This window comes from Peromyscus californicus, unplaced genomic scaffold (genome assembly GCF_007827085.1).
Source record: "Peromyscus californicus insignis strain IS unplaced genomic scaffold, ASM782708v3 Scaffold_4__1_contigs__length_199733344, whole genome shotgun sequence".
Lineage (NCBI taxonomy): Eukaryota > Metazoa > Chordata > Mammalia > Rodentia > Cricetidae > Peromyscus > Peromyscus californicus.
Genome location: NW_026294562.1, coordinates 3,657,999 through 3,682,498, shown reverse-complemented (window position 1 = coordinate 3,682,498; position 24,500 = coordinate 3,657,999). Strand labels below are relative to the sequence as shown.

At 38.4% G+C, this 24,500-nt stretch overlaps 1 protein-coding gene across 8 annotated transcripts in view; it reads left to right on the top strand.

The window, feature by feature from the left end:
• The window catches only part of Atrnl1 (attractin like 1), a 604,076-nt gene that overhangs the window by 211,284 nt on the left and 368,292 nt on the right, over positions 1-24,500 (top strand). For 6 of the 8 annotated variants that reach the window (XM_052714295.1, XM_052714293.1, XM_052714291.1 and 3 more), the window contains one exon: positions 11,946-12,024. The exons of 1 other annotated variant lie outside the window; for it this stretch is intronic. In XM_052714295.1, the coding sequence (XP_052570255.1) occupies positions 11,946-12,024 (79 nt within the window). Of the gene's footprint in view, positions 1-11,945; positions 12,025-18,121; positions 18,964-24,500 lie in introns of those variants that run through there. One more of the 8 variants, XM_052714296.1, reaches the window with a different exon arrangement.

Here is a 24,500-nt window from a genome sequence, read left to right as displayed (position 1 = left end):
GTAGACTCCATGAGCAAATGCTTATTGTATTGGAAATTGGCTCTGGAATTTTCTCCCTGGTTTCTTTATGGAAGGGAATTGATGTTTATGCCCTGTTGGCCCTTATAAATCAGTGTATTTAATATGGTGGGAATAAACTGGTGGCAGTGCAGTTTATAGTGATTTACACCAGCATTCCACACATTTTCCACAGTGAGACACTAATGACAAAAGCAGTTCTGTCTGTAGCTTCACACTGACCCCTAACAGCCGTGTGAACCCGAGCCAGCCTGCCCTTCAGTGAGCTTGCTGTCCTGCCAGTCCGCCTCTTTCCAGGAGTCTCCAGGTGTGCATAGCCCTCAGGACTGTGTGCCTCACTCCACGGCTCACTGTGGTGTGCCTCAGCTCATGTCCTGCTCCACCCTCACTCCTGATCCAGTTATTGGTTTTGTTTCCTGTTATCAGGCCCGACTTCAGTTTATCCTGTGCCTGTGTGGGTCCAGGGCGTGTCACTTTTCTTCCCCGTTGTCTGTTTATGTGCGTTCACTTGAGAGTACTCATCTCATGTCAAGTTATGTGCAGTCAGGTTCATTTTCTGGGCCTGGCCTGTGCTCTCTGGTAATTTCCAGCGTTGTTCTCAAACCCGGGGGCTCTGTCACCGGGCCACAGCTTTGTAACATCTGTCTTCTTACCCAGACTGCCCTTGGCCCTGCACCATCCACATGCTGTTGTAGTGGCTTCTTTCCCTAGCGTGTTTCCGTTGAGATCTGTCCAAGTTGTTTGTATCACTAGCCTGGTATGTTCATTGTTGGATTAGGATTTTGTTTATGGACATATCACAGTTTGTCCCCACAGAGACAGAGGTTATCCTCTCCGCAATTATGAATAAAGTGTCAGGGAACAAAATACTTTGTTTTCTGTGGACACAAGGTTTTATTTCTCTAGGGTAGCTTCTTAGAAGTACAATTGCAGGTCAAAGGTTACAAGTACATTCATCATCACCGTATTTGCTGTCATTTTAGAGTGACAGTATCTGTTCATATTGAATTGCAAAGCAAGAGAGCTCCAGGTGTTTTACATCTTTACCAGGGCTTGGCCCTGATGCACACAGACACAGACACACACAGACACACCCACACACAGAACATATATATGATCGGTATGTGATGGCACACACACACACACAGCATGTTTATGATAGGTATGTGATGGCACACACAGAGCATGTTTATGATAGGTATGTGATGGCACACAGACACACATAGAGCATGTATATGATAGTTATGCAATGGCACACACACACACACACACACAGAGCATGTATATGACAGTTATGCGATGGCACACACACACAGAGCATGTTTATGATAGGTATGTGATGGCACACACACACACACAGAGCATGTATATGATAGGTATGTGATGGCACACACACACACAGAAAGCATGTATATGATAGGTATGTGATGGCACACACACACACACACAGAACATGTTTATGATAGGTATGTGATGGCACACACACACACAGAGCATGTATATGATAGGTATGTGATGGCACACACACACAGAGCATGTTTATGATAGATATGCGATGGCACACACACACAGAGCATGTTTATGATAGGTATGTGATGGCACACACACACATACACACACAGAGCATGTATATGATAGGTATGTGATGGCACACACACACAGAGCATGTTTATGATAGATATGCGATGGCACACACACACACAGAGCATGTTTATGATAGGTATGCGATGGCGCACACACACACACACACAGAGCATGTATATGATAGGTATGTGATGGCACACACACACAGAGCATGTATATGATAGGTATGTGATGGCACACACAGAGCATGTTTGTGATAGGTATGTGATGGCACACACACACACACACACACACACACACAGTGTGGATATGATGGATATGATCACATCAAGTGATTTCATTCACCATTCTCTAATAGACGATGCTGTATCAACCACTGGGAATTTCTCCTGTTTTTATTGGACGTCCTTTCATCTCCTTTGAGGAAGTGGTTTTCAAATGTTTTGTCCATCTTCTGTTCATTTGCTTTCATTTTCTTAATGTTGAATTTTTAATATGCATTATATATCTGAAGTATAACTCCTTGCCAGATATATTATCTGCAAAGATTTCAGTCTTTGCATTGCCTTTTATTCTCTTAATAGTACCTTTCATAGATTTAGAAAGTTTTAATTTTTATAAAATTCAAAATAAGGTTTTTTTTAAATTATGTTTTTAGTGTTAGAACAAAAGACTCTTCCCAAATCAAGTTTTCTAAGGGTTTTGTATTTTTATTTTGTATATTTAGGGTTATGTTCCTTGTCAGCCATTTTTGTTGTTGTTTTTGATTGAAATTTAGCTAAAGTTGATTATTTCATATGTATCTTTCAAATTATTGTAGCCTGACTTGTTGAAAAGACTGATACATGAAGTTCTACTCTTAGGAAACCTCTCTGAGTAACCCCACCCACCATCACCAAAGTTCAGTGTAAAAATTTGTTAAGCCACCTTGATGGCTGTGAATTATACTATATGAGGTCAGCAGGCAGAGCCGAGAGGAAGAACAGACTTTGAAATATGGCTGAGTTGATTGGAAGGTTACCAGTTTTCCCTGTAGTCTCCCCCGGCCTAAACATAGTGACGCCTCAACAGGAACATGATTACTATCATCCATAATGTGATAGTGGTTACCATCAACCAGCACATGACCATGGTTACCATCGCCCAACACATGATAGTGGTTACTATCACCTAGTACATGACTATTGTTACCATTGCCCAACCCATGACCATGGTTACCATCACCCAACACATGGCAGTGGTTACCATCACCCAGCACATGACAGTGGTTACTATCACCCAACACATGGCAGTGGTTACCATCACCCAGCACATGGCAGTGGTTACTATCACCCAGCTCATGACAATTGGTTTCCATCACCCAGCCTGGGAGCATTCCCCAGTTCTCATTTCTGGAAGGGAAATACTTAAAGGTCAGACAGAGTCAGTGGGGACATCCTCTCCATTTTTTATTTAATTTATTTTTTACCTTTTGAGATTATAATGTAATTACAGCATTCCCCTGCTTCCCCCGCTACCCTCCCATGTATGCTTCTTACTCTCTTTCAAGTTCATAGCCTCCTTTTTCATTAATTGTTACTTGTATATTTGTATATGAATATACATGTGCTAAATATAGCCTGCTCAGACTATATAATGTTACTTGTATGTATGTTTTCAGGGCAACCATTTGCTCTTGGATAGCCAAGTGGTGTGCTCTTTCTGTGGTAGACTATTTCTCTCGCTCTCAGTATTAATTGACTGTGGTTTGTGACTGCTGGGGACAGTGAGGTGCCTCTGTGAGTAAAGGCGCTTGCCACCAGGTCTTATGACCAGAAATCTGTTCCCAGGATCCTCTTGAAAGAAGGAAAAATGCAACTCTTTCTAACCTCCACATGTGAACTGGGGCATGTGGACAGGCGGGGACACACGCACACACACACACACACACACACACACACACACACACACACACACACACACTTCTATAAGATCACTTTCACTAGTGATTCTGTGTTTAAGACACTTTTGGAGGAATTTCTTTGGTATGAGAAGGTCATTTGAGGCATGTTGCGTCTTCTCCCCTCACTATAGACACCCATGCTGCCTGAGTTCCGGGTTAGAACTCTCTGTCCATGGGGACAGTTGCTTTGGATAAAACTGTGTGTAAAGCTGCCGGGTCTGTAACACGAAGCCGCCAAATCTCAGTGTCAATTACTAACACTCAGTGGTGGATGGAGTCCATCAGTTCTAACACAGACCCAGAACCAGATAATTGCATTAACCACGCAACTCAGGCGCTGTGAAGCTATTTATGACTTCTGACAAACAAAGATCAAAATATCTGCAAACCCTCCAAAACAAAAAAGATTTATTTTATCAGATAGATAGATAGATAGATAGATAGATAGATAGAGAGAGAGAGAGAGAGAGAGAGAGAGAGAGAGAGAGAGAGAGAGAGAGAGAGAATGAGAATATGTATGTATGTTGTCTTTCCAACTGTCTGTCTGTCCCTGTGTCTCACTCAGATGACCATCTGACACCAGAAGAGGGTGTGTGATCCAGTATCTAGAACTGGAGTTTTAGGCAATTATAACCCCCCTGATATTGGTGCTAAGAACTGAACCCCCATCCTCTGCAAACGCCGCCACAGATGCTCTTCATCACTGAGAAGGCTCCTCCCAGTTTTTAATCTTCCCCACAGTTCCTTCATTCTGGTAATCACGTAGCAAGAACACTGCTCGTGAGTGACACGTGGTTGAGAATAGGTGGCTGGAAGAGCAGAGTCGAAGGAGGTGCAGTTAGGCTGTGTGTGGTGACAGAGGACCACGTGGTGCCCATTGCGGTCTTTCTGTTCTCCCTTAGCAGACCATGGTGTGATTATGATCATGAATAATGCTGGTCAGATATAGAAAAGTAGAGCCTAGGGAGCCATAAAGAGCTGGGAGATAACACAGAGAAGAGCCATCCTGCCCAGTTGTCTCAGAACTAGGATGAACTCTTAGGCAAGTCTGATTATAGTTAGAAGAGCAGAGCGTTTGGGAACTCAGCTCTGGGTGAGACTGACTAGGGACAGTCCCCTTGCCCTCCACGAAACATTCAGGGGCACTGTCCACACAGCCCATGAGTAGCTGAAACAAAGAATATTAATATTATCTACAGGGCATACACAAATCCTGTGAAGTCAGTTTATCAGAAGAAAGATGACTTCGAGGGAACTAACAGGAACTTACAGCGTGGCTCTGATTGAAGTGACCATTGTTAAGTTTTATTGCCATGTGCAGAACTGTAGATGTAACCAACTGTCTTATTAAATAAGAAACACAGAACCAATGCAAAGAAGAAAGCCAAGAGGTCAGAGCTAAGAGCTAAAACCTTACCCTTCCTCTTGCGGTGGTCCTACCTCTCCGAACCAGAGCTACTTCCTGTGTTAAAGTCTTTATATAGTGTTTCTGTTTTGCCTTCTCATTGGTTGTAAACCCAACCACATGACCGCCTCGTCACGGCCTGTCTGTACAGACCTCCAGGTTTTCTATGATTGGTATTGAGATTAAAGGCATGTGTATCCAATAATGGCTGTATCCCTGAACACACAGAGACTTACCTAGTTCTGCCTACTAAGTGCTGGGATTACAAGAGTACGCCACCACTGCTCTGCTTTCCTATGGCTTGCTAATAGCTCTGACCCCTGGGCAACTTTATTTATTAACATACAAATAACATTTTAATACAAATAAAATATCACCATACAGGACTGTCAGTGTTGACTGCTTTATCATCAGGTGCCAGGTCTGTTTCCTATGGATGAGAAAAAATGACAACTGACCACTGTCTCATCTAAACATACAAATAAGTTTTAAGAGGCAGTAAAATCAATAAAGACTCTGCCCTTCAGGAATCCTTTATAATCTTAAAGTGGGAAACTTTTCTTAAATGGCACACGGAAGTGCTACAAAAGTTATGCCAGTGTTTATCAGAAGACTCTTATCATGAAACTTCAAGTCACATCATGACGTGTCATAGTTGTCTCTCATGTAAAGGGAAGGTCTTTGGATGTGATACATGACTCATGACTCAGTTTAAGTCTGAAAACAGACCCCCCTATAATAAATAGCATGAGACTGAATGTGTGCTTCCTGAAAGGTTATATCCAATAGATAATAGAAATATGTTGAAGGACTTTGAATTAAAACCACAGTATTGAGAGTGAGTAGAAAAGGCAAATGATGCGCTGTGCTGTGGAGGACATGAAGCCAGAAATCCTCCAGGCACTGGAAAGGTGTTGCAGCACAGTGGAAACACTCAATCATTGCATTCTGATGCTATAGTCAAGCATGCTGTCTAAATCACCTCAAACAAAAGACACATATTTGAGGAAGTGTCTCTTACATAGCCTCAACTGGAAATATCCCAAAGGCTCAAAAAGAGTAGACTGGAAAAATAAGACCATGCTATGTAATAATGTAGAAACATGAAAAAGAACAAAGTAATGTTAAAGGAGCAATATGGACAGCAGAATGTTGTATGAAAGAAACTGAAATAAGCAAAAAAAAAAAAATAAACATTATAGGATTCCATTTGTATAAAGTTGAGAAATGGGAAACTAAGCTTTGATATTAAATCAGAATGATTTGAACAGGTGAGAATGGGTGGTGGTTACGTGAGCATATTGTCTGATAGTTTGATAGCTGTATGCTTTTTATTTCTCTCCTTATGTTACAGAACATTGGTTTACAGAAGAGCATGCATTTGTTTAAAAATAACGAAGGAATTCTTTAACAAAAGCTTTTATCCAATTGCCTGGTTTCAAATGATGTAATTCTAAACCGACCCAGTATAGAAGAAACACCATGTACATTGATCTGTGTCACAAATTTAAATTATTAGATAGCACCCATATTAATTGCAATCATGGTACATCAAGGAATCCCGCCCTTCAGTGTTAGCCTTCCTTGTCCCCAGGCAATCGAGGCTTCAGAGTACTTACTTTTCCAAAGTGCTCTGTAGGTGTGTAATCTCTAGCTGTATTTCTTCATGAATTTTAAAAAAGTGACACGTTTACTGTATTTTATGCATTCTTGCCCAGTCTTCATTTAACTCTGTCAATGTGGCTGTATAACAGCCATTTGATTTGAATGAGATTGGTCCCTCATCAGCTTCATGGTAGACTAAAGCTATTTAGTACATCTTTGATGCTTGATTAGGAGTGGGTACACCTACCAAAGTGTGGGAAAAGGTGCTGTGGCATTGGAATTTGTTCTTAAAAGCTAAAAAAAAAAGTCTGAGAAACAAGTTGATTTACAGCAAAATGTATATTCCAGACATTGCTATCATCTCTCCGTCTATGTATATCCTAGATCAGAACATTTGGACTCCATCTACCTTGAATCACAACAGTCTAGGTGTCTTGAAGGGTGGAGATGTATCGACTCACAGATTTGAAAGCTCAACAGATGATGGTGCCAGCACTCGGGTTTCTGATGAGGACCTTGAGTGAGAGGGCAAATGGTTTCTTGGTCTTACCTTCTTGGCTTTTCTTCCGTGTTATGTGAGGCAAGGAGGGTGTGTGACTTCTCTGTTCTTTTCTTATGATAGCACTATATTAACTAGTTTCTGTGAACTTTATGCAAATCTAGACATAGCTGGGAAGAGGGAATCTCACTTGAGGATTTGCCTTCTTCAGATTGGCTAGTGGCCACCTCTTTGAAGCATTGTCTTAATGCTAACTGATGCAGGAGGGCCCAGCTCACCTAGAGTGCTTCATCTCTAGGCAGGTAGGCCTGGGTTGTGTATGAAAGGGAGCTAAGCAGGCTGCAGGTTGTGCTCCTCCATGGTCTCTGCTTTAGATCCCTCCTCAAGGTTCCTGCCTTGGCTCCTCGGGTGTTGGCCTGTGACCTGTAAGCCATTTAACCCTTTCTTCCCCAGGTCACCTTTGGGGAAGAAAAGCAACAAAAACCAGACTGGGACAGACACTGATCTTACCATGTTGGGGGCCCTGCTTTATGGAAATAGTTAAACTTAAGTCCCTTATTTAGGGCTTTGACATTAAGTGTCCCCTCAACCCCGATAGGGTGGCAGTGACAGACCCAGTCATGATTGCCCCCAGTTTCGCACTGCCACATCAATGAGTTTATCTGGGCTGGCTTCCAGGAGCATGGAGACCAGTGAGGAAGACTCCCCACAGTGCCATTGACCACGTGCATGAGCTTGGGTAGGTGCCGGGTTTCCTGAACCCCTTTCCCCAAGCAGCTGTGCACTGCCTTTAGAACCTTGGTGAAAGACACTGCCCCATGAGCTCCTCTCTGCCTCAGTGAGGGGGGACTTAATGGGACCAGTCTTACGGCTATATACTTAAGTTCATATTGGGGAGTGTGTTCAAGACCCATGTTTTTATACCAATTTCAGTTAGGTTTTCTATTACTTGTATTTGAAATTATCTTACTGGTAGAGTATCCTAAGTGTCCAAGGTAATTACTCCTATTGAAAATGCTTGAGGACACCCCCCCCCCCCCCATTTGAAATGTTTTCGTATGTAATGAGATAGCTTGGTTATGGAATCCACATCTAAACAAAACAATTGTGTGTTTTGTATATACCTTATATACATGGGCTGGAGGTAATTGTATGCAATGTTTTTAGCAACCCTGTTTTCTCTACACTGTGTGAGGTCAGCTGTAAAATCTACCACTTGTTGGAGCAGGTCAGCACTTTACACGCTGGGGTTTTGGAGCATTCACATTTCGGATCAGGCTTTCTCTGCCTGCAGTCACCCTGCCTTACAAGCTAGTGTGCTGTGCAATTTTTACAATCCACGTAATGTTTCTCCCTATAATTAACATGGCTTTATTTACTCTTCAACTCTTAGCAGATGGACAAATTGACAAACCCAAATTCTTTGTAATTTTCTGGACATTACTGTTTTTGAATTGGTTTATTTTGTTAACATTTCAGTGGTGAGAATAGAATCTTCGTGTATTAGGAAATTGACAAGTCATCGGAAGGTGTGTTTTGGGATATCAGTTATTAAGAGAAGTTAGTTTAAAAATACAATAAAGTCTTGTATCTTAACACTGTACTAGTTTCCAAGGTTTTACAGTAAAATACAAGAATAACATATGCAAACTAATTTTAAATATTTAATATTTATTGCTTATGTTCAGTTAAGCTGTAATCTATAAAATGTTGGGAAGATTATTTCTCTTTTGTTGCATCAGAGGTTTTTTTTTGTTTGTTTTTTGTTTGTTTGTTTGTTTGTTTTGACTCTGGCTGCTGGTTGCAGTACAGGCTCATGACATACTGTGACCTGTGCTCTGCTCTAGGTCAGTGGTTCTCAACCAATGGGTCAGGACCCCCACAGGGTTTGCATATCAGATATCCTGCATGTAAGATATTTACATTATGATTCATAGAAGTAGCACAATGAACTAGAAGATAATTAACTAGCAATGAAAATAATTTAATGGTTGGAGGTCACCACAACACGAGGAACTATATTAAAGGAATATTGAGAACCACTGATCTACATGATATTGCTGGATGCTCCATGTTTTTGTATTAGGAATTCTGTAATAAATGATCGCTTTATAAAGGCTATGATCAAATTATTGCAGTATCTCTTTCTAAGTGTCCAAGTTTTTCACCTCATCTCTAGTTTGCGTGCTTCTTTTATTATTATTTTTGTTACTACATTCATTATATAGATTTGTTGAACCCCTGAAAACTCTGGTACTGTTATCAGTCCACATAATTTTCTCTCTTCTCTTCCCCTACGTTGTCCACCCTCCTCTTCTTCCTTTCCCTCCACTTACCCCTCCCTCTGTCTCCCCTTTCCCCACTCTGGTCCCTGTCCCTCTCCTCCTTTCTTTGCTCTTTTCTTGAAAGCCCACATATCTGGTCTCCTCGGTGTCCATCCCAGACGCTTACGGAAGCCATTTTATGGAGAAAGAAATCTCAAAGAAAGTAGCCAAAACTGATTTTCCTCTTCTGCAAAAATAGTAATGAAAATAGATTAAAGGAGACAGGCATTTGATGCCACCCATTAAAAACTTTGGTTTAACCATCAGGAAAAGCTATTTTAAAGAGATAGACCAATGTATTTCAGTGAATTAATGCAATCAAAGTTTACTTCTCTTCATGCAAAATGGAATGGACGGAAGCAGTATGCAGAGCCCTGCCCCATGATGCTTCTCTGGGAATTTAGGAACTGTAAATTCTGTTATTACTTGTGACTCCAGGATGAGTCATCAAAGGCTAATGTAACACCATCCCTTTATCTACTGCCTGACAAGAATTCTATGAGGACTGTTGGGTATTAAGCCTCTAATTCTGTATTCTTCCTCCAAAGAAAGTGGTTACAAAGGCTTCATACTTTATGTTGCCCATAATTATCATAAAAGTGATTCTCTTTACTTGAGTCAAGGAATGGAAGTGAGAAGGAATTTTAAATCTTCTAGGAGAAATCCAACATCTTCATTTCTAGTAATTCCAATTGTGCAACTCTTATGCCATAAATACTAGTACTTTGCAGAACAACAAATGAAATACACTGTGGTATTAGGTTTAGTATAAATTGACTTTTATATATAGGCTATCATCTACTGTAGTTCTTAAGGAAACAAATAACAAAATTAGGGTCAAATTAAGCATGAAAAATGATAAGATTGCCTGGTTTTACATTTAACTGGAATAAAAATTTCAGAGGGGACAAAGTTTTAAGTTAATACTTGTGAAGCATAGGAAACTCAGTAGTCCTCTTCATGTCTCATACCTCATCTTTAAATAAGTGCAGGGCCCTGTACAGGGGACATCAGAGTGCTTAGTGGAATAGAGTAAACTACTCACAGTTCTCATACATATTATTCATTGATGGTAGTTATCTGTATTCTGAGTGTTATCAATGAGTTCAGTTTGGAATGGCAAGCTTGTAGCTTTTGTGCTAAAAAATTTAAAGGTATAATGATCTTATGAAATTAAAATGGACGCTCAGATGCTAAAGTACCAATTTTCAACACTGTTAATATTTATACTACTAACCTGAGAGTAGCATGAGAAATGTAGTTTCTATGGAAGTAATTGAGATTGAGACAGAGCTTCTTAACTCAGACAACTTTGGCAGTCTGTGCATATAAAAATGTGCATATAAAATCTGGTGTGTGTGTGTGTGTGTGTGTGTGTGTGTGTGTGTGTGTGTGTGTGTGCATATGTATGTTGTATATTTTAGAGGGTTAGGCAACATCCCACATTGTCAATCAAGTGGTGACAATAAAAATGCCTCTAGACACTTAAAAATGTCTCCTTGAGGGTAAAGCATGCCTGGTTGGGAACTGCTCAGCCAGAGGGTACCAGGGAGGCCTTTTCGGATAAATGCGAAATTTCAGAATATAGCACACGGATTCAGGTTTATCTAGAATAGAATTGGTATTAAGTGGCTGAAATGAGTATGTTTTCATAGTATGAGTTAACTAAAAGTGGAAAGCATTGACTTGTTTCCCAGACAATTGTTTAATTAGGTAAATTGCATACTTCGTCACTCTCAGAGTTTACCAGGGATTTCTTTTCTAGACAGGATTTTGAACTAAATAATCTCCGAAATCCTTTTTAATGATAAGATGCTATAATTTTGGCAGTACTAAAGATAAAGATTTGCAGAATTAATCCTCTGTTTGTCTCTCCCAAACGCCCGCTGTCTCTGCCAGGATTGTGGTTAAGCACAGGGTCATACACTAATTATGAAAAATGTCTTCCCACCAAGAACGGAAATCTATTTTTGAGAAAAAGAGAAGTGCATTCTCCAAACTGACATATTAGTTTTTTCTTCAAAATGATACATTAGTTTTAAGAAACATCCACTTACTCATTTTTCTTTTGTGGGAGGGGGGCCTACATGGCTCAGTCACATGTGACAGCAGGGATAACTCTCAAGAGTTGGCTTTCCTCTTCCATCACTGGTGTTCAGATATCATTTACAGTGGGTCAAAAAGGATGAAAGAAAACAAAATTACTTAGGAAATTTCAGAGAATGAATAGTTCCCATTATCAAATGAGAAATGAGTCTGTTGATAGGATAAAGAATGTTTAGTTAAATTACAGGCAAAGTTCAGTTGAAACAGTTTGTGGAATGTGTCCTCTAAAATGTTGTACCTTATATAGATATTAATCATTGTTATCCTGAGTGATTTTATTGGTGTACAAACCAGGAAAAAAAAAACAATTCACAAAGAAACAAGTGAGTTGATTATGAAGAAATTCTTTCAAAATATTTATCATGACAATTTCTTCTCTATATTTTAATTTACCTTGTTATTTTCCTTTACTGCATATTTCAAGTGTATTTTGAACACAATTATCTGTGCTTTATTTTCTAGTTGTTTTTTATCCTTACTGCTGGTGGCTGCTGTGGTTTGGAAGATCAAACAGACTTGCTGGGCTTCTCGACGGAGAGAGGTAGCAGTCACATTATCTAATCTCTGTGAGGGTTTGAGCAATCATGGATCTCTGCTAACTCATACATATGCTCTTTCAAAGTACAGAGTTATCAAATAAATTTTACACATTAACATTGAGAAGTTTTCTATTTTTAAAATTTCAGAGTTGAGCTGGGTAGTGGTGATGGCTCACACCTTTAATACAAGCACTTAGGAGGCAGAGGCAGGCAGATCTCTTGTGAGTTCGAGGCCAGCCTGGGCTACAGAGCACGTTCCCATACAGTCAGGGCTGTTACACAGAGAAATCCTGTCTCAAAAAAACAAAATAAAACAAAACAAAAACCAAACAAAAAAAATTTTCAGAGTTGACAACCACAACCATTTGATATTAATTTTGTTAAGTAGTCAGTAAACCTTTACTTTGACGTTTAGTTATGTGTAGAAATGCTGCTTTATAGCAGTGGATCTGTTGAGGTTAAGACAGTTCCGATTATATTCATCTCTTTTTGCTTTAGGGAAGATATCTATTACTATAGCAGTGTTTCTGTGGGGGAAGAGTGATTCCATTTCTGCCATTTCTTGATCATCTGATTACCTAGTTATGTCTAAAAGAAGCAGGTCAGTTTGATGCACTTCTGTGTCAGAATCAGTCATGATGTTCCTTATAATTCTAATATTGGTTGAAGAAGGGTTATACTTTCACGAAGTTGCATCTTAGGATGTAAGCACACTAGAAAACATAGTTTCTTGTCTTTTGATACATTGGTTAGTGGAAAGAAGCAAGAAACATGCTCAACTGATGAACAAAATAGCTAGATTTATTGCTCTATAGCTTATATAATAAAAACTCTTAGTTTCCATTTACTGATTGGAAATTATGTTCTATTAATGTTATTATTCTAAAATTAGCATCACTGGCAAATTATTTGCTGCACATTTCCCTGCATTTTATGTGCCTATGGAATTCCACATATAAGAAAATATTTCAAGCTAATTGAAACAGCCTAGAGTACTTGAAGCTATAGAATGAGTTAATATGACTCACATTTACAAGTTACCTATATTTTCAAAACCCAGTGCCTGCTTTAAGGTACTTGGAAATTGAAGTTCCCCTCTCCGAGTTTCTGTTTATCTTAGTCTTGTGTTCATCTGTGATTCAATATATGGCCAGTACAGCATCAATGAGTTTTGACATGATGGAGTTCCATGATAAGAGAGTAATCTTGGTAAGGAGCTTAATAAATACACACATACGTGAAATTCTATGTCGATTCTAATGGTCTCTGTTCCTGGCAGAGTATAGTGTAGTATAAGAAGTCGAGCCATAAATCATGATGGTAGGCAGTCAATGGGAAGGCCACTGGCAATGGAATAGAGCTGGTGACTATATTTCCCTAACCGTTAGGAAACAAATGACCCAGGAGTGGCTTCTGTGCTGCATTCTGAAGAGGAGTGTTTAGATATCTGTTCTCAAGAGTGTACAAAGCTCAGCTCTGCAGCTGCAGTGCTGTGCAGAGATGCACAGGCCCTCTACTGTTTGCTGCATCTGACCGTTAGTATGTGCTGTTGAATTTCCTTATCACTATAAAGAGCTTGTGACATTTAACTAAGCTCAGTTTGAATTTATATTTAGGATTCATCACTTATATTACGTAAGCTTAGAATCAGTACAATTATTTACTATGTGAAAATAAAACATATATTTACTCTTTGAAAAAAACAATTATTTATATATCTACGTTCCCTCTTTAAATGACAAATGGATTTTGTTTAATATTCTGTCACCTCAGAGTAGTAATGCTATATTGTTGTTTCATTTTACAAGTTTTAAAACAAACTTACATTTTGATTGTATGTTAAAACCTTCCAAAATAATCTGTGGACATGGAAAGTATTAGAAAAAACCAGTGAGGAGCTGAGGAGCTACAATATGATTATTAGGTACTGCAGTACATGAAAGCATGTTGTTATGGCTGTTTTTTCCTCTCGGTGTGAAGTCTTTGTCTTTAAAGGACAGGGAGGTAGACTTTTCTGTCATAAATGTGATTTGCTCACCTCAGCCCAGACAGACTTTACCGGGGTGAGAACCTGGTAAGCCGTATTGCATGGGTGTTCATATATGTTGTGGATTTTTCTTCCGTTCAGTTTTACTAAATACCTTTAAATGAAAGACATTAAATGTTGTAGGAAAATGTCATATGTTAATGTCCACAGTAAACATGATATTATCTTGGTTGACTATTGGAGACCAATTTAGACAATGATTTTTATTTTATTGAAGAATTATTTATATTTATGTTTGTTTTCGTAAAGCCTGGAGAGTCCAGCGACACTAGCGATGTCATTAGGTAATAAAGGAAAGGTGACTCGCTGTCTTTGTTTTCTGATCTCCAAACGCTTTCAAGTCATCATGTGCTCACAGTGATAATTGTATTTCAGACAGTAGGTGAGCAGAGGCAGGTCTCCTGTCCTTCACTTCTAACTCAGCGCTGGCTAAGACTCTTATGTGCCCTCAGTGTGAGGCCCTCATTCATATTGTTTACATGGGTCTGATTCTCTCTCTCAGAAACACAGAGCTACTAATTATTGTTACATTTGGGGTCAGCTGTGATGGCCAGAATGTTGGTTTATCTGCAATGATATTTTTTCATTAGAATTTTTGTGATTGTTTTATAAAGTTGTACTTTTCCAAATATAAGGACTGTTTAGAATGAGAATTACTGTGGGATGTTCTGTATGCTGTGAATGTGTTGCTCTGATTGGTTGATAAATAAAATGCTGATTGGCCAGTAGCCAGGCAAGAAGTATAGGCGGGATAAACAGACAAGGAGAATTCTGGGAAGTGGAAGGCTGAGTCAGCAGAGGCTGCCAGCCTCTGCCATGAGAAGCAGGATGTAAAGATATCGGTAAGCCACGAGCTGTGTGGCAAGGTATAAATTGATAGAAATGGGTTAATTTAAGACATATGATCTAGCTAGCAAGAAGCCTGAGCCATTAGGCCATACAGTTTTAATTAATATGAGCCTCTGTGTGTTTACTTGGGTCTGAGCGGCTGCAAGGCCCGGGCAGGACTAGAGAAAACTTCAGCTACAGAGAATAACTTGAAAAATCATGTATTGGGTTTTACCACAAGCATATTATTTCTTATTCTTTGACACCTTGGTTTCTCTTAATCGTGACTATAATTTTTATAATATAATTTTAATAACAGACACATGATTATTGCTCCTATTGAGTAAGACCCCTAAGAATTTAAGGGCTCTTAAAAATCTATAAAGACTTCAATTTTGATATTACCTCTTCAACTTGGTTTCTATGGTAACTTACCTTCCACATAATATGAAAACTTTCTTTCAGACTATGCTAATGAATGGAAACAATAGGTGGATATTGTTTAGTGGAAATTAACACACTGGAAGGCGAATGTGTTATCACTGCTTATTCTTTTTTACACAGGTATTGAAAACATTTAGCTTCAAGGATACATTCTAGTTTAACTGGTCATTATATTACAAAAAATATTTGTTTACACCAGATGTGTGCTAAAAAATGACTTGACAAGTTGCTGTTTTGAGTGTCTTCATTTTAATATTGGAGTTTGAATGTTTTTAAATGTGTGTGAGTGTTTCATCTGCATGCATGTCTGTGCACCACATGAATGCCTGGTGTCCACTGTTCAGAAGAAGGTGTCTGACACTCTGAACCTGAAGTTCCAGATAGTTATGAGCTGCCATGTGGGTCCTGGGGATTGAACCCAGGCCAAGAAGAATAACAAATGCTAACCACTGAGCCATTCAGCTCTGAGTTTGAAAGTTTCATACTTATCTTAAGACATAGACAAATCAAGATGTTCTAACTTTTTATTATAATCATTTATTTGACTAACAAAAATACTATGACTATTTAATAGTTAAAAGAAATGAAGTATTTTCTACTTGGAAACTTTCTATTTTTCCATGTCTTGAATGATTTAGTTGGAGTGTGTCTTAGTGAGAGTCTTAACAGGAAAATCCACATTCCTTAGTAAGGGGAGCCTCATTCTTACTCAGCTTCATGTTATCCAGGAGTCTTTAGATGATGAGTTCATTTCCTTTATAAATTCAGTTAAATTTCCAGTTCTTTAGATTTTCAAAAATATTAATATAGAATTTAACCACAGTATTTAACAAGACCTTTCTAGAGTGTTGTGCTCCTCTTGTGCTTAAAAATAAGTAAGATAAAAAACCTGGCATAAAGAGACGTCCTATGAACTTAGCCATACATTTTGGAGTCGTGCAGCATAAAATCTAGACTTGGATTTATTGTCATTAGCCTTGAGTTTTAATTGAAAATGATAAACTAAAACTTATGTGCAAGAGCTTTGAGTTTAAGTGTTTTTCTTGCTGTATTGCAGACTGATTGATAAATACTAATGACAACAGAAAGGTCATAGGCTAAAGTTTTGAGACAATACTCCATCTTTAAACAACATCCAACACATTACATATAAACACACAATACTCAGGAAACTCCTGGATTATTGTGTTACCCCTAGGGGTAAGGTATCATCTATGAAAAATTTTTGGAAGTGAGATTAGTAATGGAAGTGAATTAGGAATGTGAAGTATTGGATAAATGTATGTAGAATCAACATGCAAACACTTGCAGTGATTTTAAATAAAATATAAAATATGAAAATTATTTCCTGAAATATAGTTTTTAAAAATGTTGGGTATTATCATTGTTTGGGCCCAATTATTTAGGTAGCTTAAGAAATTGCCAGTGATAGTAACTTTCTCTTTTTATGTATTCAGACAAGCATCTGTACACAAATGTATTGGTACATGCTTAAGTCTTTATTCTCCCAAATTTTATTGTTTATCTAAAATTTAAAAACATTAATTAATCAACAATTTCATAAATGAGTACACTGTATTTACATCATTTCCACCCTCCCCATCTTTCCAGCTCTTCCTGTGTTGCATTCATGCACACACACACCCTACTGAATTCTGTTAATTTTGCCTGTATGTACATGTGTGTAGGACTGATCACTTAGGATTGGGAAACCTATCAGGTGCCTTTCCTTGTAGATAACACTTCCTCCTTCAGCAGCCACTGACTCTGTAGAGCCCTTCATTGAAGGGTGCAGATGAGGAATTTTCACCCATCCTCATTGTCCTGTCTCCTGGAGTGGTTTTTTAAGCAGCCCTATTGTTGAGAGTTCGTAGGTGTGGCACACTATCACGTCTAGAAGAAACTACCTTGTGTAGGCCATTCCCGTCCTCTGGCTCTTAAAAGCCCCCACCCCATCCCCTACTCTTGATGTTTTCCGGCTTTAAATGGCTGGATTTGTGCCGAGCACCCCGTCATTAGACTTCTTTAAATTTTGACCATTGTGAATCTCTGTAGTAGCCCCTGTCTTCTGCAGAAAGAACTTTGATGGGGACTTAATATATCAATTCCCTGTGGATACAAGGAAAATATTGAGAATATAGTTGGCAGCTATGTTAATTTAGGAAAATGACAGAAGTAGATTCTCTTCTATCATCTCAGGCATCTCCAGGTCAAGTTCTCACCTAACTTTACAGTATCAGACATGGATTTCCCCCTCTTGAATGGGCTCTGTGTCATTTTACTGTGGATGTCTTGGCAGCTTGGCCACTGTTGTTGTTCCCAGGCTTTGTTTGCTTGATTTATCATCTCCAGTTTTGATGCAGATGTTCACTCTGGAGCAGAGAAGAGACTCTCCCTCTAAAGTCTGGGCTTAGAGTGACAGAAAAAAATACAATACTCTATCATCAGGTCGTGATTTGCTTTTCAAACAAGGGAGAGGTGTGCTTGGGCAGCAATTACAACATGTGAACTACGTATATCATCTTTTCGGTATAAAGAAACCTTCTTTAATCTAGTAATTAGATTTTAAATAATATATTCTACATATATATAACTGCCTAGTTCTTCAAAGTAAACTCATTGAAAGATGTGAATAGAGGCCTTTTGCATATGAACACAATTTCATATTATTTCAAAAGGTTCTTGAAGTATGTTCTGCCTCCTTACTTTGGGATGTTTGTAGCTGAAAACAGAATGAAGTACAGATGTGTTAATATGAAACATGCTGTTCTTTCTTCCAGGGACTTCCTGAAGTATTGTTCCAAGTCTATTCAGAAAACAAGTGAATCAGTCAGACTAAATCTTAGCCTCAGAAAGTTGTGCATCTTAAAACTGTCTTTATCTGGGACATATACAGCATGCTCTTTCTGATAACTTGTGCTTCTGGGAATGGCATTATGTGCATGGAAGTGGGCACTACCAGTTATGGTGATAGTTATAGTTGAAGACTAGTTAGGATACAAAGTAAATTTGATACATTTTGGACTTACCAAAATAGGATAGATAATGGAATTATTTTCTCTGAATTTGTCAAATACAAATGGACAAGACATTGTTTAGGTATTTATTACTTGTATATATTGTATATAGTTATTGTACTTTTGTATATAGTTTTTCTTATGTTACTTATAACCTTTTTCCTTTTTATTAAAATAGAAAAGGGGAAATATGGTGATATTTTATTTGTACTGAAATGTGATTTTATTTGTATGTTAATAAATAAAGTTGCCTGGGGGTCAGAGCTAATAGCAAGCCATAGCAGAGCTGGGCGATCGTGGTGCACGCCTTTAATCCCAGCACTTGGCAGGCAGAGCTAGGTAGATCTCTGTGTGGTCAAGGATACAGCCAGCATTGGAGACACACGCCTTTAATCTCAATACCAACCATAGAAGATCTGGAGGTCTGTACAGACAGGCAGTGACGAGGCGGTCATGTGGTTGGGTTTACAACCAATGAGAAGGCAGAACAGAAAGTCTATATAAAGACAAACACACAGGAAGTAGGTCTCTCTTGGCTGAAGAGGCTAGCTGCACCAGGCGGGTAAGGCTCTTAGCTCTGATCTCTTGGCTTTCTTCTTTGCATTGGTTCTGTGTTTCTTATTTAATAAGACGGTTGGTTACATCTACAACCAGTCACAAACAAATACTTAAATTAGAGACAAGAAAGAAGAATGTAAAAGTTAAGACTTCGCTTATCTTTATCCTAAGAGATAAGTGCTTGCTTTTTCCTACTTATGGACTCTAGAGGGGAGTGCTTGCACATGTTATCTGGAGAAGCTAAAATTCAAAGTCAAGTCTGTCAGATTCCAAAATCCAAGCTCAATGAACTGTATATAGAATTCCAAAGATGACTTCATGAAAGCAGGTTTGATTCGTAGTTGACCATTTATAATGTACCCTATGCACCTGTTTGTTATGGTTGGAATATACTGCAGATTCTGTAATATGAAGACATGATCAATCCTTATTTGATGTAACACATAGGAAGGAGGAGCAATGCTTGCTTAGTTCCAGCACAGTACTCCCTCACCACTGAGAATGTTTATTCTATATTTTTTGAAATACCTTTCATAGGATTATTTAAAGACTGACTTAACCATGTAAAATTCATATTTATACAAAGAAAATAGAAACAAATTAAATTACTTATTGTACTTCTAAAAATTTTTAAACTTAATAATCTATGTTTTCATAAATCATTTTTCTTTTTCTTAAGAATTTTTTTTCATTCATTTTGCACACCAATCAAAGATCCCCCTCTTCCCTCCTCATATCCCCCCAGCCTCCTCTCCCAACCCATTCCCCACTCCCTTCCACAAGAGGGCAAGGCCTCCCATGTGGAGGCACATTCAGTAGTGGCAAGTCCAAGCCCTTCCCCCTGCCTCAAGGCTGCACAAATTGTCCCATCATAGGTAGTGGGCTCCACAAAGCTCACTCATGCACCAGAGATGGATTCTGATCCTACCGCCAGGGGGCCTCCCAAGCAGATCAAGCTGCACAACTGTCTCACCTTGCAAAGGGCCTAGTCCAGTCCCATGTAGGCTCCACAGCCATTGATCCAACTTTCATGAGTTCCCTCTAGTTTGGTTTGGTCGTCCCCGTATGTTTCCCCATCATGATCCTGATGCACTTGCTCATAGAATCCCTCTTCTCTCTCTTTGACTGGACTCCTGGAGCTCTGTCTAGTGATTGGCTGTGGATCTCTTCATCTGCATCCATCAGTCATTGGAGAAAATTCTATGATGATGGTTAGGGTATTCACCAGTCTGATCTCTGGGGCACGCCCGTTCAGTTCAGGCACCCTCTCCACTATTGCTAGTAGCCCAGGCTGGGGTCATCCTTGGAGATTCCTGGCAGCTTCCCTAGCACCAGGTTTTTCTCTGTCCCCATGATGTCTCTCTCTATCATGGTATCTCTTTCATTGCATCCCCTTCCCTCCTTGTTCCAGTTCAACTACTCCATTCCCTTATGCTGTCATCCTCTATCCCCTGTCCTCCATTGCCCATTCCTCATCCACAGTTCACTCATGGAGAGCTCATCTGTTTCCCCTTTCCAGGGTGGTCCATGCATCCCTCTTTGGAACCTCCTTGTTAGTTAGCTTCTCTGGAATTGTGGGTTGTTGCCTGATTACCCTTTGCTTTATATCTAGGATCCACTTATGAGTGGGTACATACCATGTTTGTCCTTCTGAGTCTGGGTTACCTCACTCAGGATGACATTTTCTAGTTCCATCTATTTGCTTGCAAGTTTCATGATGTCATTGTTTTTCTCTGCTGAGTAGTACTTCATTGTGTAAATGTACCACATTTTCTTAATCCATTCTTCAGTTGAGGGGCATCTAGGTTGTTTCCAGGTTCTGGCTATTATCAATAATGCTGCTATGAACGTAGTTGAGTATTATGTGTTCTTGTGGTATGATTGAGTATTCCTTGGGTATGTGCCCAAGAGTGGTATAGCTGGGTCTTGAGATAAATTGATTCCCAATGTTCTGAGAAACTGCCATACTGATTTCCAAAGTGGCACCAGTTTGCACTCCCACCAACAGTGGAGGAGTGTTCCCCTTGTTCCACATCCTCTCCAACATAAGCTGTCTTCAGTGCTTTTGATCTTAGCCATTTTGACAGGTGTAAGATGATATCTCAGAGTAGTTTTGATTTGCATCTCCCTGATAATTAAGGATGCTGAGCAATTCCTTAAATGTCTTTTGTCCATTGGAAATTCTTTCTTTGAGAATTCTCTGTTTAGCTATATAGTCCATTTTTAATTGGATTGTTTGTTATTTTGATAACCAGTTTTTTGAGTTCTTTATATATTTTGGAGATTAGCCCTCTGTCAGATGTGGGCTTGGTGAAAATCTTTTCCCATTCTGTAGACTGTCGTTTTGTCTTATTTACTGTGTCCTTTACCTTACAGAAGCTTCTCAGTTTCAGGAACGCATAGGCACAGGAGACCACTTCCTAAATATAACACCAGTATTACAGACACTGAGGATATAAATGGTTTTTCAATAGTTGAAAAGATTTTATTTCACATAATGTCACCGACGAAGATAACATTGTTTACATTCATGGGTGCAGTGACGCACACATCAGAACTGTCATCCTATCAGCAGTGGTTATAGTTCTCTCTGTTGTAAAACATCCTAGTTGAGAGAGATTAAAATTTGTTAAAAAGCAGGAAAGGCGCAAAGCTGCACAGAGAAACCCTGTCTCGAAAAACCAAAAAAAAAAAAAAAAATTTGTTAAAAAGTGTCAGGTATTGTTAGGGCCAACTTTTAAAGGGTTGTGCTATAGAGTTAATCAATGCCAAGTGTTTATCTGGTGCATCTCTTTGAAATGTATCCAACTTTGGTGAGTATGAGTTGTGTTTATTGTTGTCTATGTAATACAAAGAATATTAGGTATTAAATTACATATTACTGTCATGATAGAAGCTCCTGCACATCTTGGACTCTTTTCTTTTTTTGTACCTCTTCCCAACAGTGATTTTCTTCAAAGTTTTTAAATATTTTGTTATTTTGAGACAGACAGACAGAGAGAGAGAGAGAGAGAGAGAGAGAGAGAGAGAGAGAGAGAGAGAGAATGAGCGGACATGTTTGTATGTCATGACCTATGTGTTGAAGTCATAGAACAACTTTGTGGAGATTTTTCTCTCCTTCCACATTTTCCTGGGTTTCAGAGATGGAGCTCAGGTCACCAGGATTGCAAGACAAGCACCTTAATGCCACCTAGTTTTTACCAACTTGACATGGGCAGTCATTTTGGAGAGGAAACCTCAGTTGAAAAAATGCCCCAGGCACATTGTCTTGTGGACAAGCCTGTGGTACATTTTTGTAATTAATGATTTAGGGGAAGAGCCCAGTTCACTGTGGGAGGTGTCATCTGTGGATGGTTCTTCTAGGTAGTATAAAAAAGCAGACTTGTACCTGTTGTGTGTGTTTACTATTTATTTATTTTTATTTTTACATTTTTTTTAAATTTTGAGATTATAGTATAATTACATTTCTCCCTCCAAGCAATCCCTTATAATTCTTCCTTGTTCTCTCAAATTTATGGCCTCTTTTTTCATTAATTGTTGTTGAATACATGAATGTTTATATACATATATTTCTAAATTATGTTCATTTTTAAGCCTATGTAGTGTTCTTATATTGTAATATATTACATGAATTATTATATAGTGATATGAAAAGAGTTTGAGTTTTGACATTGTTGTCGATAGAATAAAAGTTGACTGTTAAAGTGATAATGCTTCCAGTGTATTAACTTTGTCCATATTTTGTAAATTGATGCTTAATCAAAGAATGTGACCACAGTGCTAAAGTTACAATTGAGACAAATACTCACACATGTGTTGAGTATCCTCCTGCATGGTACCATTACACTTGTAGAATTCTTTGTTGCTGGTATAACATTTGGCCATAAGTGTGCATGTTTAACCCAGCACAGACTTTATGGGTGCTTTGTTTCCTAAGCTAAATGTTTCCACTTGTGAATATTCCGAGTCTATCCATCTGGTTCTAACGAGGGAAAAAGCTTCTAGTATGATAATTTTATGTAGGCTGATTATGCATTGTCCAGGACTAAGTAACTGCATGGCAGGATAAAACTATCTTAATTCCTTATTTCATACTTAATTTAGAATAAATTTGCTTTCTATTATTATCAAATTCTATAGTGTTGCTTTCACAGTAACTCAGTTGCATTATTTGTAACATGGAGACAGTTAATACACTGAATGATTCTGACATTGTGCACAAACTCAGTCTCTAGCAGTGGTTTAAAAACCAATGATTAGAAAGAAAACCTTCTGTGTTTGATTTTGGGTCTCCTGTGGAGCACATCCCTCATCTCCAGGCATCACAGCCCTAAGATAAATGATGCCTTTATCTAGAAAATACCTTTAGTAGTGCTGAGTGTGATCTTCATTTCTTTTCAGTTTCTTTGAGGCTCCTGTAATTATAATGTGATTTAATCCCTTGTCATTTAATGCCATGAATTGGCCTTTAATTATATTTATGCAACACATTCTTTACATTGTATCAAATGAACATGGGATTAGCTTCACTCATGATTCTAGTTTTGAAAATGAAACTATTACATATTGATTATTTTATGTATGAAACACATTATTCCGTTTTAACTCCACCTTTGCACATGGGCAGCAATCCAAACTTGAGTTTATTCCACAGCCAAGTCAGTGGTGGACAGTTTCTTCTTATTCAGAATAGGTAGGCATGAGAATGATCTCTTCCTCTTAGAGCTCCTTTTATAGACATAGTTTCCCATTTCTTTGGCAAATTGGTATCATGAAGTTTTTTTCTAGAAATAGAGAATGTTTAGAGGTAATTTTTCTTTTTATCAGAAGCAAACACAGGCGTTTCGCCTTCAGAAAGGAGCTTCGTTCCAATGATGAACTGTTTGTTATTACTTGGAGAATCATTATTTGCCTAGCAGATGAGCTAACATAAATTTAACATTTTGTATCTCTTTCTTGTTTTCATATAAATTATAACAGGTAACATATCTTTTTGCTTCAGAATTCAAAATTACATTCTTGTCCAGCTCCTTGATTTTTTCCATGCAACTAACCAATCGGCTTTATTTTTCTTGCTGTGTTCTTCTAACATTATTACATGCATATACAAGCCATGTCAGCATACATTATTTTTTCTATATTTTTCCCATAAATGACATCATAGTCTCTATTACCCATTTAACAGAAAAAAATCTTTAAAATGTAATAAATTTTTGTAATTTTAAATTAGTTACCATATTAAAATAACATTTACATGAGTTGATGAGCTTAAATATTTGTCTTTTTGTTACCATTATTTCTATTATTTATTGCTGTTAAGTATAACATATATTTTTTTAGTTATTTTATATTTTGAGATCATAATACAGTTACATCATTTCCTCCTTCCCTTTTCTTCCTCCAAAATCTTCCTATATACCCCTCATTGCTCTCTTTCAAATTTATGGCCTCTTTTTCATTTCTTGTTGCATGCATATGTGTGTATACACATATATATTCCTCAAGACATAAATACCCTCTGCTCAGTCTGTATAATGATACTTGTTTGTATGTTTTCTGGGCTCCCATTTGGTATCAGAAGACC